This window comes from Dipodomys merriami, unplaced genomic scaffold, assembly GCF_024711535.1.
Source record: "Dipodomys merriami isolate MVZ:Mamm:240054 unplaced genomic scaffold, mDipMer1.0.p SCAF_3, whole genome shotgun sequence".
Lineage (NCBI taxonomy): Eukaryota > Metazoa > Chordata > Mammalia > Rodentia > Heteromyidae > Dipodomys > Dipodomys merriami.
Window position 1 is genome coordinate 16,288,523 of NW_027204492.1, and position 14,013 is coordinate 16,302,535.

General features: G+C 46.1%; 1 protein-coding gene across 1 annotated transcript in view; it reads left to right on the plus strand.

Annotated features, from left to right (window-relative positions):
* Positions 1–357: 357 nt before the first annotated feature.
* The window catches only part of Gpc4 (glypican 4), a 119,825-nt gene continuing 106,169 nt past the window's right edge, over positions 358–14,013 (plus strand). Inside the window, exon 1 of the mRNA XM_070039710.1 lies at positions 358–1,123. Within this exon, the coding sequence (XP_069895811.1) occupies positions 964–1,123 (160 nt within the window). The 5' untranslated portion in view covers positions 358–963. The remainder of the gene's footprint in view (positions 1,124–14,013) is intronic.

Below are 14,013 nucleotides of genomic sequence, written 5' to 3' on the forward strand. Positions count from 1 at the left end.
AAAACTGGCCTCGCCTCCCTAGGTGGAAAGGGGAGGGGGAGGACGACGAAGGGCGGCGAGCCGATTGCCCGCCTCCCAGGAGGAGGGAGGAGCCCGACAGGGCGTGTCCCACGAGGGAGCGCCCGGTGCCCGGCCCGGAGAACCCCCCCTTCCCTCCTAGGAAGTGGATTTGGCTGTTCCGGATCCATACCCAGCTTCCAGGTTTTCTCCCGGGCCGGGGCCTGCGTGCTCCCGCCTGTCTCCAGCCCTCCTCCCCCCCCCCCCGCCCTTCCCCGGCTGCCCGCCCCCCTCCCAACCCCCCCACCCCTGTGCCGCCCCGCTTGGCCAAGTTTGTGGAGCGTCGCCGCGCAAGCCGGCCAGTCAATCAGCGGCGGAGCTGAGAAGGGCACAGCCCCAGGGCTGAGGGCAGACTAAAGCCGAGCCCAGCGGACTCCAGCGGAGCTGAGCTGAGTGCGGCGAACGGGGGAACCAGCGCCCAAGGGGGGCGACCGGAGCAGCCACACCATTCCGAGCGCCCACCGGACATCGCCCACACCGGTCCGCGATCTTGCGGGGCGCGCCTGCCACCTTCCCTTCCCTCTTCGCGTCCCTGCCCACAGCCGGGCAAGCCAGCTGGCCCCGATCGATCGCTGCCCCGTGGAACCCCGAGGTCATCGCGGCCAGTGTGCGGCTCTGCTCCGTTGGGCTTGCGCGCTGCTTCCACACCGTCCTCCTCCTTTCCAGTCGGGCGCCTTGGCACCCAAGGACCGTTGCCTGATCGAGGCCCCGCTGTACTTTTTTTTTTTTTTTTTTTTTTTGCCCCTCATCTTCTCCAGCAACTCCAACTCCGATCCCGCGTCCCTGCCTCCCTCGGCCCGCTCGGGTGCGTTGCTTCCTAGATTCCCGACCCCTCCTCCCCCTCCCCTGCCGCCGTGTGATAGCGTTCCAAAGGTGGGAGCGCGTCTGTGCACCCCGGCTCGCATCATGGCACGGGTCGCCTTGCCCGCGCTTCTTTGCACCCTCGCTGTGCTGAGCGCCACTCTCCTGGCTGCCGAGCTCAAGTCGAAAAGTTGCTCGGAAGTGCGACGTCTCTACGTGGCCAAGGGCTTCAACAAGAACGATGCCCCCCTCCACGAGATCAACGGTAGGTTTGGAGAGACACCCCTATCTCGGGAGGTGGGCACGGACAGGGCCAACTTCTCGCCGCCCCTACATCGGACCGGGTAGCCGAGAGGCACAAATAGGCAAGAGAAAGAAAGCGGTAGAAAAGCAGCCCCAAGTTGAGGTGGGGAGGGCACTGGATGTGCGCTGCGGGTGCCGCGCGGTCCTGGCCAGTGGGAGGAAGAGGGGGGTGCTGCAACTTTGCGGGCTTACCCAGTGCCACTTCGGTGCTCTATTCCCGCCCCCCCTCCATCCCCCTTGACATCCTAAAAAGCGACGGAGGACTCGGGGCCCTCCAAGTGCCTGTCACCAGGCTCCCTTGCTTTTTCCGGATTGAATTTAACTGGGTGCCCGGCTTTGTTGTATGGGCGACTGAAGATAGAGGGTGGCGGTGGGATTACCAGGAAGTGGGTGGGCGGGGGGGAACCTTAGGGAGTTTGCAGACTGGGGAGGGGGGACTTGCAAAATGTGCAGTTGAAATTGATGTCTTCTTGATATGCTTTTAATACTCTTCCCCCTTCTCCCCTACCTCTCTTCCACTGCTTACACGGATTAAGAGTTTGAGTAGCTGCAAGGGCTTTAGAAGTCCCTTAAACACACACACACACACAGACACACACACAGACACACACACACACAGACACACACACTCCCCGAAAGCCTGCCTTTCGTTGCTCCCACTCTCACCAAAGCCTCACTTTTTGGAAACTCTTGCTTTCTGCAACGGTTGGAACCGAGTGGTATCTTCCCCGACCTCCTTTTTCTTTTCTTTTCTTTCTTTTTTTTCTCTCACCTCATTTTAAGGGTTAATTGCACATTCAATTACAGCCCTTTGAAAGAACTTATTACGGGAAACCTCACTCTTACTTTGGAGATGGTTATGTAAATGAAGAAGACTTTGCCTCTGAAAAAGTTTTTTTTTTGGGGGGTTTGATGCGGGGAGGGTTACTTGGGGGCATTTGTGAATGCCCTTCTTGCAACCTGAGGTGGGAGGGGACGGGACGACTCCTCGATCCCTTGTCGATCCCTTGTTGCTAGAGCTGCAGGCATTGGGACAAATCCACAACTGCTTGGTTTCGCTCCTTTGCTGTGGCCAACTGTTGCGCCGCAGCCCGGTCGACTAGGCTCTCACTCCCTCCCCCCAAGACCATTCAGGTAGCCTGTTGGCCCCCGGGGCTCAAAAAGAGCCTGGATCTAGCTGGCGGGAAGCCAGCTCACTCTAACCCGGGAGTGAAAGATTCAAGCTCCTGAGGCCAAGCCTCCATTCCACACCTTTCATGGAAGAGAGCAAGCTGCGTGAGCCTTTGCCTGGCTGTACTGGGTGCACGGGTGGGGCCGGCAGCCCCTAGGCAGCCAGCAAAGGAAATACTGTAATTTTAACCAGGCACTTCCAAAGGCTTAGAAAGACTTGGAGAAGGAAAGGGGGGGGGGGAGGGCGGGAGGAAAGGACTATTAATACCGTGGGAGATTAAGTGCAGTCATCAATCCCATGGAAATCACAAAGGTAATTGAGGGAAGTTGCTGGGCTCTTTCGGAGTGTAACTGGCATGTGTCTAGAAATAGAGTAGTCCAGGCGTCCATTGCACCTTGCCGGTTATCAAATAACTCTCACGCTACTGATTAAAGTCTGTTTGCCCTTCAGCTGCCTGTCTTTGGGGAACTCAAGTATGTCCTCACAGCTGCAGGGTTTTATTGGCTGTAGAGCCCTGAAAAGCCCTTTCTTTTCCTCTCTTCCTCTCCCCCAGCCAGAAAAAGTAAAGGAAACCATCAGCTACTGAAGCTTGAGGGCTCTAGCAGGTCAGATTGGGGGTGTGGGTCCCGGGGGTGTCTTTGGGGACATGGGTGTCTTTGTGCCCCGCACAGTTTGAGCCTGGGTGCCCCACAGATGATTGGCATGAAGGTTACAATTGTCATTCCCACGTTTTGAAGCGATCCATACAACTATGCACTTAACTGGGAGACTGACAAGTTTTCCTCTTCTGCTCATGCAAACAATTTGTGCCTTTCACATAGACTGAAGGCATTGAGGGACTGGGTGGGGAAATCCTGCCTGCCCCCTTTCCCCCCACCTACCACCCACTTTCTCTTCATTTTGCTCCTTGCCTTCCCTAGAAATGGCAGGATGGCTTTGAGGCGTTGGCTTCTGAACATCTCAACGGCAGGGAAGGTGCTCAGTCAGGGACCTCACAGTCTAGGTGTTCCCATTATCATCATCCCCTCCCCCGCCAAAAAATACCCACCTGAGAGGCCAATTTGCATACATGTCAATCATCTAGGCCCCTTCCCCAAAGATGGGGAGGGGGCATTATTAGTAACCAGCCACAGGAAATGGAAGCTAATGTGCTCACACCCAAAACATTTGATTCTTTTTGTCTTGTCCTTCATCTCCCTCCCAGGGCTGCTGCTTTTATTTCCCCCTTTCAATGACCTACTGGACAGCATTCTCCTGAGGAACAAAGGAAGTGCCTTTTTAGCTCGAATCCCTGGAAGACCACCAGGGACTTGAGCTCATGCAGTGCAATTTTGCACCACTTTCAACAATAACAAAAATGCATGACTGAATGGCCCAAAAATGTGGAGTGTTAGAGGCATTCATTTGAGTGTAGGACACTGTCACAACACCCAAGCAAATACCTTTAGACGGCCAGTGGAGAACCAAGGGTAATCTTTATCATGGCTCCATTCTCACCAGAGGCCTACAGCAGCCTCATCTTCTCTAGACTCCACTGAGAGAATTTTGGTCATTTGGGGGAGCCTGGTGGAAACAGTGACTGTATACAGTCTAGGTCTGAATGAACCAGTTGTCAGGCCCTTTTCCTGAGGAGAGGGTTATTATATATTATGTATGTGTATATATTATATATACAAATACATGCATATATTATGAAATAGAAATGTATTAATTATGCAATAGTATATTGTACATGCATGCTATATATTACTATATTAATATATTATAGATATAGCATACAATGTTTACATGTTATATATTATAGCATATAGTATATTAATACATATGTGTGTATTTGTCAACTTTTTTTTTGGTCAATCATGGGGCTTAAACTCTGGGCCTGAGTGCTGTCCCTGAGCTCTTCAGCTCAAAAGCAAGTGCTCTACCACTTGAGCCACAGTGCCACTTCCATATGTGTGTATTTGTATATACACAAAATGCATGTTTATTTTTCAATACAAAGCATTAAGGATTAACTTTTTTTTAAGGCAAAGAGTCACAATGTCTGATTGCCTAGTTTATTGAGCCCTACGCTTAGTCCAAGTTTAAGGTTTTATTCTTTGTGTGTGTGTGAATGAGTGTGTGTGTGTGTGTGTGTGTGTGTGTGTGTGTGTGTGTGTGTGTTCTTGGGCTTGAATTTAGGGCCCAGGTGCTGTTCCTGAGCTCTTTTGCTCAAGGCTAGTGCTCTACCACTTTGAGCCACAGCGCCACTTCTGGATTAAAAGTCCATGAGACTTTCCTACCTAGACTGGCTTCAAACTCCAGTCCTCAGCCTACTGAGTAGTTTAGGATTACAGGTGTGAGACACCAGTGCCTGGCTTAATGTTTTATTCCTTTCTTTGTTAAAACAACAAGAAAAACAACAACTCAACCTTGTTTTGATTTCCTGGAATTCATTTTGATAAATACTTTTATATGATCCAAGGCACAGAGGCATTGTGCCTTTGTGTTTCTCCCCTAAGAGTATCTTGCTTGGGTCTCACTGCCAAGGTTTTGTTCTTGATGGTTTTATACTGGCTTTGCAGAAGTTTGAACAGGCTTTAAGAAGACCTCATGGCCAGAAGAAGTCTCATTCATACATTATCTGATGAGCTCCCCATGATGTGACCTAGTAATAATTGTATCAGGCAGACAGTGCTTCCAAACGAGATCTTGCATTGCCCATTGGTTTGACTCTTATACTTTTCAAATAATGGGGAGCCCAGAGACCACGATCTTTAAGATAAAGCATACATTTTTGTCTAACTTGCATTACTTATATGTTTTTTTGTAGTGCCTAGTATGCATAGTCCTTGTTTTGCATCATTAAGGCAGCAAGAAGGGCAGGAGGGGCCTCCCTCCCCCCCCTCCCACCAGGCCTGGTGTTAGGGAGATAAGACATGCACACACATAATTGGAATACACCATAGGGTGTGATAAATACCGTAAGAGATGAGGGACAGTGACAGTCCTGTACTGTGAAGTACATTAGAGCAGGCAGGAGGCCCTGGGTTCGATCTCCAGCACACACACACACACATACACACACACACACACACACACACACACACACACACACACACACACACACACATTCACTCAAACACTCCCAAAACACAAGGGGCAGAGATTTGGGACTAGAATCTTAAGAAGGCAATAGTAGTTCATTAGTTAAAAAAAATATTTCTATAAGTATAAAAATCTGTTTTCCTTGAGGCTAAGAAGTATATAATAATTTCCTCTGTGTGTGTGTGTAAGCGTGTGTGTGTGTGTGTGTGTGTGTGTGTGTGTGCGTGCGCGTGCGCGTGCACGTGTGCGCTGGTCTTGGGGCTTGAACTCAGGGCCTGGGTGCTATTCCTTAGCTTTTACACTCAAAGCTAGCACTGTTGTACCATTTGAGCCACAGCTCATTTCCAGCTTTTTGGTGGTTAATGGGAGATAACCGTTTCATGGATGTTCCTGCCTAGCCTGGCTTTGAACTATGATCCTCAGATTGCAATCTCCTGAGTACTTAGGATTAAAGGTAGGAGCCACTGGTGCCCTGCTTGAGTTTTTGTTTCTTGTTTTCATTTATGTATATAAGCTATGTACATGTGAGCATTTTCCTGTTAGACACACACGTATATATGTGTATTCCTCAAAGACGTCTGGGAATCACATATAAGCTACGTTAGAATGCCATGGGCAGGGGTGATAGAGGCATAGTGATATTTTCCTCTCTAATAATGAGTTTATCATATGTTAAGACATGCAGCGTATGTTTGCAAGGTTATAGTCCTCTCTCTTCCACCTTTGTTGGCTGGGTTGAATTATTCTAATGTAAAAGAGCATTTGAGTCTACTTTTAAAAATTATTATTTTTTTGTTTATGTGATACTGAAGAATCAAACCCAGGGCCTCATGCCTGCTAGGAAAGCACTCCACCACTGAACCATATTCCCAGTCCCTCCTTTTTTTTTTTCTTCTGTTTGGAACAGATGATAGATATTTGTGATCTGTTCTACTGCAGTCATCTGCTTGACTTCCTGTGAGAGTTTAGTTGAGTCCTATAACATGTCACTTTAGTAATGGTCTCAAGTGTTTTAGGAGCTGTCTCCTGGACATGCCCAAAAAAGAACTTTGTAAACGTGCTGGTGTATGCAGTTCAATCTCTAGTTAGAACATACAAATATAAAATGTTTGATTCCACATAATCACTATTTTCCTTTTTTTTATTTGATTCACGTCAGGTTGCACGCAATTTCGGGATTAGCTGGATAGTTGACTGAGGAATGAAAAGGAAGTATGTTATCTGTACAAGAGACACAACACCAGTGCTAATCCAGGGCAGTTGGAAAAGCGTCTCTCTAGCTTCCTGGTAACAGTCATTATTTTAGCACTGAGGCCTATTTCCAGAATGTTTATCAGAAGTGCATTTTTTGGCTTTATAAGAGCTTGTAGCTCTAGGTCTGGGCATATTAAAGACTTTTTGTGTTGCTTAAAGCTCATAACTATCATACCATGATCATTTCCCATTACAGACAAGAAACTGAGATTCAAAGGAATGAAGTATATTCACAGTCCTATATCTAGGGGTAGAGGTAAGATTTGAACCCAGGTCTTAACTTGACTCAGTTTATCATCTGTGCTGTGTTCCACAGATGGTAAACAAGATCCTTTCTCTGCTACTATAGAGGTCTTAGTAAGTTTTGGGCTTTCAATAACTAGTAAAAGATTACCATGACAACACCATCTTCTCTGTAGCAGAGAAGATCCAGTCATATCTTCTGCAGGAAAATATAGTGTAAATAGTAGAAGGAATGTAAATCTTATTTCCTGGATCATGGGAAGCCACTGAGGGCTTCTGGGGAGGAAAATGTCATTAGTCAAGTTGTTTTAGGAAACATTACTGACAGATCTGTTAGGAGGCTGACTTAACTCATTTTTTTTCTGATCTACTTGCCTCTTGTCTAGCCTGGCCATTCCATGCTGAGTGTTGCCAGCTTCATTTCCTTACATGGCTCTGTGTGTGTGTGTGTGTGTGTGCCTGTGCGCGTGTGTGTGTGTGTGTGTGTGTGTGTGTGCCTGTGCGTGTGTGTGTGTGTGCGTGTGTGTTTGTGTGTGTGTGTGTATGTGTGTGTCTTGAACCCAGGGGGCCTGGGCACTGTCACTGAACTTTTTCTGCTCAAGGCTAGCTAGCGCTCTACCACTTGAGCCACAGCTCCACTTCAGCTCTTTGGTGATTAATTGGAGATAAAATAGGTTTACCTGCGTGAGTCAGTATCACCTATCTAACATCCCTGAACTTTTTAAATATAGTTAATTGGAGATTAGAAACTCAGGAAATTTCTTGCCCAGGCTGGCTTCAAACTGATTCTCTGATCTCAGCCTCCTGAGTAGGTAGGATTCCAGGTGTGACCACCAAGGTCCAGACCCTCTGAGATTATAATCTCCAATTAACTACCAAAAAGCCAGAAGTGGAGCTGTCACTCAGTGGTGCTAAGGGACAGCACCCAGGTTTTGACTTCAAGCCCCCATATGGACATTAATTTTTTTTTTCAGGGAGGTTCAGAATTCTACTTTTTTTTTTTTTTTTTTTGGTCAGTTGTAGGGTTTGAACTGTTATCCTGGGCGCTGTCCCTCAGCTCTTCAGCTCAAGGCTATTGCTCTATCACTTGAGCCACAGCGCCACTTCCAGTTTTCTGAGTGGTTTATTGGAGATAAGAGTCGGCCCTAGCTGGCTTTGAACCATGATCCTCAGATCTCAGCCTCTAGAGTAGCTGGGATTACAGGTGTGAACCACCAGCGCCCCTCTCTATTCTACTTTATGTATTGAGATAAACTTCTTTAAGGAGCAAACAGTTGGGGTTAGCAATTTAGAGCACAGTTTGAAGAATAATTTACTATATTCAATGCACATTAATGACTCTTTAACCAGGAGAAAAACCTTAAGTTTCTTCTTTACCAAGTGTTCAGAATATTTCCCAAGTATGAAGTATTTATGAATTAAGGCTATCAGAATATTTTATAGAAATAAGTAGACATACTAAAATTCCATCAGGTAAGAACTAGCAATTTCAATTGCACTTGGTTAAACATTTGCTGCTTACCAGAATTCATGAAGCGATTTTATCTTAGAGGTAATTTGAAATATCATATTTAACTTCTGATGCTTTTAATTCAGCAATATGGTAGCAGAGGGGGAAAAAAAATCAAAGAAATCCATCAGCCAGGTATTCAGCTTCTGCAAAAGAAACTCTTAAGAAATGTTAGAAATTAGGAAAAACATTGAATGGAAGTGTTAAAGAAAAAGTCAAGAACCTCCAGGAAGCCTGGAAACTATGCAAAAACATCTTATTGGAAGTTCAGATAAATGTGTGCGAGACATCAAAAAGACCAGCTGCTTGGAGGAAGAAAAAAAGAACCCAGCATGACTAACTGGCAGAGTCAAAGGAGGCTGCTTCAGGGGAAAAGGCACCTTTCACGAAAGAGAAAGAGTTTAGCCCACAAGAGCGAGGTCTGCTAGGGTATGCCAAGGCAGGTACAAACTAGAAATTAAATGCACTGAAAAAAATCATCACAGTATGTGAGAGATTTGAAAGATCCTTCAGTTAGGCCACTTGGTGGCTCATACCTGTAATCCTAGTTACTCAGGAGGCTGAGATCTGAGGATCTCATTTTGAAGCCAGCCAGGGCAGGTAAGCCCATGAATGAGCCTCTTATCTCCAGTAAACTGCTTAGAAACCAGAAGTTACAGTGATGGCTCAAGTGGTAGAGTGCCAGACTTGAGTGCAAAAGCTAAGGGACAGTGCCTGAGTTCAAGCCCCAGGACCAGCACAAAAGAAAAAGCATGTATATATAGGGTAACAGACATACCTGGTCTATGTTTTTCTAAAGTCATGCAGCGGGATTCCAAGGCAAAGAAAATTTAGAAAATACATTTACTTTGGGGCACGTGGGAAAGTTGGTTTGCTGTTATTAAGGATTCAGAATTTGAGAGTGAGAAAAAAGAAAGTCCACTGCTTTCCATGGTGTAATTACATGGAGAAGAAAAGGACATGCTTTCTGGGATTGAATCGTTTGGGCTTAATTGTGGGACAAGCTAGTTGGCTGATAGTTTTTTTTTTCTTTTGGTGCTGGTCTGGGCTTGAACTCAGGGCCTGAGTGCTGTCTCTGAGCTTTTGCTTAAGGCTAGGGCTCTACCACTTGAACCAAATCTCTACTTTGGCTTTTTTTTTCCACGGGGGTGTGGGGGGTGGGGGGTGGGGCTTGTTTTAGTGGAGATGAGAGTCTCACAGAATTTCCTACCTAGGCTGGCTTCAAATCGCAATCCTGTCAGATCTTAGCCTCTTTTGAGATGAGGTTCTCCCAACTTAGAAAATGAGGTTGAGAAGGGTGTTAAGAATGCTGAATTTGGGCTGGGAAGGTGGCTCAGTGGTAGAGCACTTGCCTTGCATGCCTGAGGCCCTGTGTTGGATTCCTCAGCACCACATAAGCAGAAAAAAACCAGAAGTGGTGCTGTGGTTCAAGTGGTAGAGTGCTAGCCTTGAGCTGAAGAGCTGAGGGACAGCGCCCAGGCCCAGAGTTCAGGCCCCACGACTGGACCCCCCCCCAAAAAAAAAGAATGCTGAATTTGTTGTTGGCTCACACCTGTAATCCCAACTACTCAGGTGGCTGAGATCTGAGGATCGTGGTTCAAAGCCAGCCTGGGCAGGAAAGTCCATGGGACTCTTAGCTCCAATAAACCACCAGAAAACTGGAAGTGGCGCTGTGGCTCAAGTGGTAGAGTGCTCGCCTTGACCTGAAGAGCGCAGGCCCAGAGTTCAAGCCCCACGACTGACCAAAAAAAGAAAAAGCACCAGATTTTATGAAATGGTTCACTATTTGGGTAGTAAATAGGTTAATGCTGGGGTACCACCCCACATCAATGAAGTTATACCTTCTGGAGGGTAACAGTAGGTCATAGTATTTCTTTAAAAGCTCCCAAGTGAACCCACAATTGAAAATCCTTGCCCTAGCTGTTGTCTTCCATCCCCGAGATTCTGTTATTCTAAATTTCCACGAAATCTATCACAAAACATTGGCTCACATAGGAGTTCTCATTTAGACAGCATGAATGTTTGTTGCAATTTTGGCTAACTTGGGTTTAAGGGAAGATCCATCAAATCGGAGGAAAGATATTTTTAAATCAAGATACCAGTCTAAACTGCAACCAGCAATGCTTGTCTGCAGATAAAGACACGAGAAAGGACTTTCGGAGTCCTTTGAAGAGAATTAGGGTAGAATCCAGCCTTGCTGTCATTTATTGATTAAATGTCAGCGAACTTAGTGATACTTCTTCTCTTTTGCTTTATTGGGCAATTTAAAAAAAAAAATCTCTTTATCCCTTACCTTAATGTGCTCTTTGCCATGTGTTTATTCTCTTCAAGTATCTTATCAAGAAATAGAAGTACAGCAAATCCCCAGGCTTCTCCTTGGCTCAACCATGCAGAACACAGCTGGGAATGTGGAAGCCAGTGGAAAAACTAAATGATGGAGACAGCTGCCGTAAACCTTATGCGTTCTATTTGAAGAGAAGGCCTATGGGAAGTCTTCTCATCAGCCATCATGGAGTAGTGCAGTAGGTTGAGAGCTGGTTACTCCAAGAGGTGTAAAACAGGATTCAAGTTCTGAGTGTTTATATTCAAATTAGGTAGAGAACAAGTGTGGGGAGAAGAAGGGGGAGGAGGAGGAGATAAGGGCTTTGGTTATCTGACTTTCCAGCTCAAGGCTGATTAGCAGTAGCCAGTGGTGGTGGCTGGAGGGCAGGGGAGGGGGAGAGTGATCAAGTGAGTGACCAGAAGGGATAGGGTTTTGTGGGGGTGGGGTGGGGGGGGGCAAGTAAGACTTGACTTCTGGCTGAAATGATATAGGCCTGTGACTGTGGCTGTGACTCAGCTCACCTCCAACTTGTTGATCCTTGAGCTTTTACCATTGGTTGGTGCTTTGGGTGTATTCCAGGGCAGAATTGTTTGGTGGTTGATGTCTTCTGACATAAAAGTTCTGGAAGTATAGGTGAGCAAGAGTTCCACAGGAGATCTTTGAACTACAAAAGAATTCTTAACAAGGGGAAAGTTCTGTTCATTTTTCCTTTTACCTGTGGAGAGCACCTACTTTCCCAATAGTCCTGAATCAATAAGGGATCATTCTGTGTGTCACTTTGGTGTGTATGTGTGTTGTGTGTGTGTGTGTGTGTGTGTGTGTGTGTGTGTGTGTGTGTGTGTGTGTGTGTGTGTGTGTGTGTGTTACTGGTGCTGAACTCAGGGCTTTGTGTATGGTAGGCAGACTTCTACCAGGTACTAAGGCCTCCAGCTGCCTTCTTCTTCCTCCTCCTCTTCTTCCTTTTCTTCCTTTTTTTTGGTCTTCTTCTCCCCTCCCTCCTCTTCTCCATCTTCCTCCTCCTCTTCCTCTTCTCCAACCTTTTCCTCTTCCTCTTCCTTCTTTTCTTCCCTCTCTTCCTTCTTTTGAGTCAAGATCTCATTTTCTAGGTCAGACAAAATTCTAACCATTCCTCCTCAGCATCCATGCTCAGATGGCAGCTGTGCGTCATCGGGCCTCGCTGACTTGATCTTTTATTAAAAAAAACTAATGTTGAGCTAACTAACTAATGAGCTAATGTTGGCTCATGCCTATTCAAGAGGCTGAGATCTGAAGATCAGGGTTCGAAGCCAGGCCAGGCAGGAAAGTCCAGGAGATTCCTATAGCCAATTAATTACCAAAAAGCCAGTAGTTGCTCAAGGGGTAGAATGCTAGCTTTGATTGGACAAAGCTTAGGGACAGTTCCAAGGCCTTGAGTTCAAGTATCAGGACCAGCACAAAAGTAGATAGGTAAGTAGGTAGGTAGGTAGGTAGGTAGGTAGGTAGGTAGATAGATAGATAGATAGATAGATAGATAGATAGATAGATAGATAGATAGATAGATAGATCATATATGTTAAAAGACTGGGATCTATCTCAGTGGTAGATTGCTAGTCCAGCAGTATAAGGCCATGGGTTCCATTCCCAGCTCTACCTTCAAATAGATTAAAGTCTGTGTATTATTAATTTAGTGGATTATTCACTTGAGAGCTTTTGGCTTATGATTTTGTTCCTCTTCACCTTGATTCTAAGCCCTCTGAAACATTCTAGTTAGGTGATTTGTCTGCTGTGTTCAGCTTGGTAAGCTGACATTTTGACCTGGAGTCAGAAGAGAGCCAACTCTTGGTGGTGGTGGTGGGGGGGGGGGGTCATATTGGATATTGGTTTCCTTTTTAAACATTTACCAAACTAAGTAGATGTATAATGATAAGAAGTGTTAGAGCAGGGTGCTTGGTGGTTCATGCCTGTAATCATAGCTATTCTGCAGGCTGAGATGTGAGGATCATGGTTCAAGGCCCACCAGGACAGGAAAGTCCATGAGAATCTTATCTCCAGTTAACCACTACAAAGCTGGAAGTGAATCTGTGGCTCAAATGGTAGAGTGCTAGCCTTGAGCAAAAGAATGCCCAGGCCCTGAGTTCAAACTCCATGACTAACCCCTACTCCCTCCGAAAAAAAAGGGAAATGTTAGAAGCTAAGGATAGTCCTTGAACTTGTAGCAGCCACGTTTGACTTGTGCCTGATCTGAGAGATCATGTATACAATTCCTGCTACACGGTGTCTGGAATTTGACATGGAAGGTGATCCTTGAGAGATGTTTTGTGGTTTAAAAATGAGTTTAAGGGGATTGGGAAGGTGCCTCAGTGGTAGAGCACTTGCCTTGCATACATGAAGCCCTGGGTTCAATTCCTCAGCACCACATAAGCAGAAAAAGCTGGAAGTGGTGCTGTGGCTCAAGCGGTAGAGCGCTAGCCTTGAGCTGAAGAGCTGAGGGACAGCGCCCAGGCCCAGAGTTCAGGCCCCACGACCGACCAAAAATAAATAAATAAATAAATAAAATGAAAATGAGTTTAAGAATGCTTTTTTTTAAAGGATTAAACTTTTTATGTTCTTCGTATATTGGGGATCTTGGGCCGTTTTCAGATGAGCAGCTGGCAAGTCTTCTACCATTCTGTAGGCTGTCTTTTTAGCTTATTCACTATGTCCTTGGCCATGCAGAAACTTCACAGAAACTTTGATGTGGTCCCATTCATCAAGGTTTTCTATGATTTGCGGTGCTTCTGGATCTTTCCTCAGAAAGTCTCTACCGGTTCGTGAGTATGTGCTATTACTTGGGCTTCAAATTGGGGCCTTGGTGTTGTCTATTAGCTTTTTTGGTCAAGGCTGGTGGTGCTCCACTACTTGAGCACAACTCCACTTTTGGCTTTTGGGTAGTTACTTGGAGATCAGAGTGTCACACAGTTTCCTTCCCTGGCTGGCTTTCCGCCAGGATCCTCACATCTCCCAGAGTAGCTACGATGATAGGCATGAACCACTTAGTGCCTGACTAAGAATGATTTTTGAAGCCAAAAGCCACTTTCCCGCCTGGGTAATCCTGAGGAGGCTGAGATCTGTAGGGTCCATGGTACAAGGCTGGCCTAGGCAGAAAAGTTCACTCAATTCTATCTCCAAAAGAATGACCAAAAGGCTAGGCTGGAATTCTGACTCAAGTAATAGAGTGCCAGTCTAACAATGCAAAACTTAGTGTTGAAAAAAAGTTTTTTTGACTTTCATGTGTATTCTAGGAAT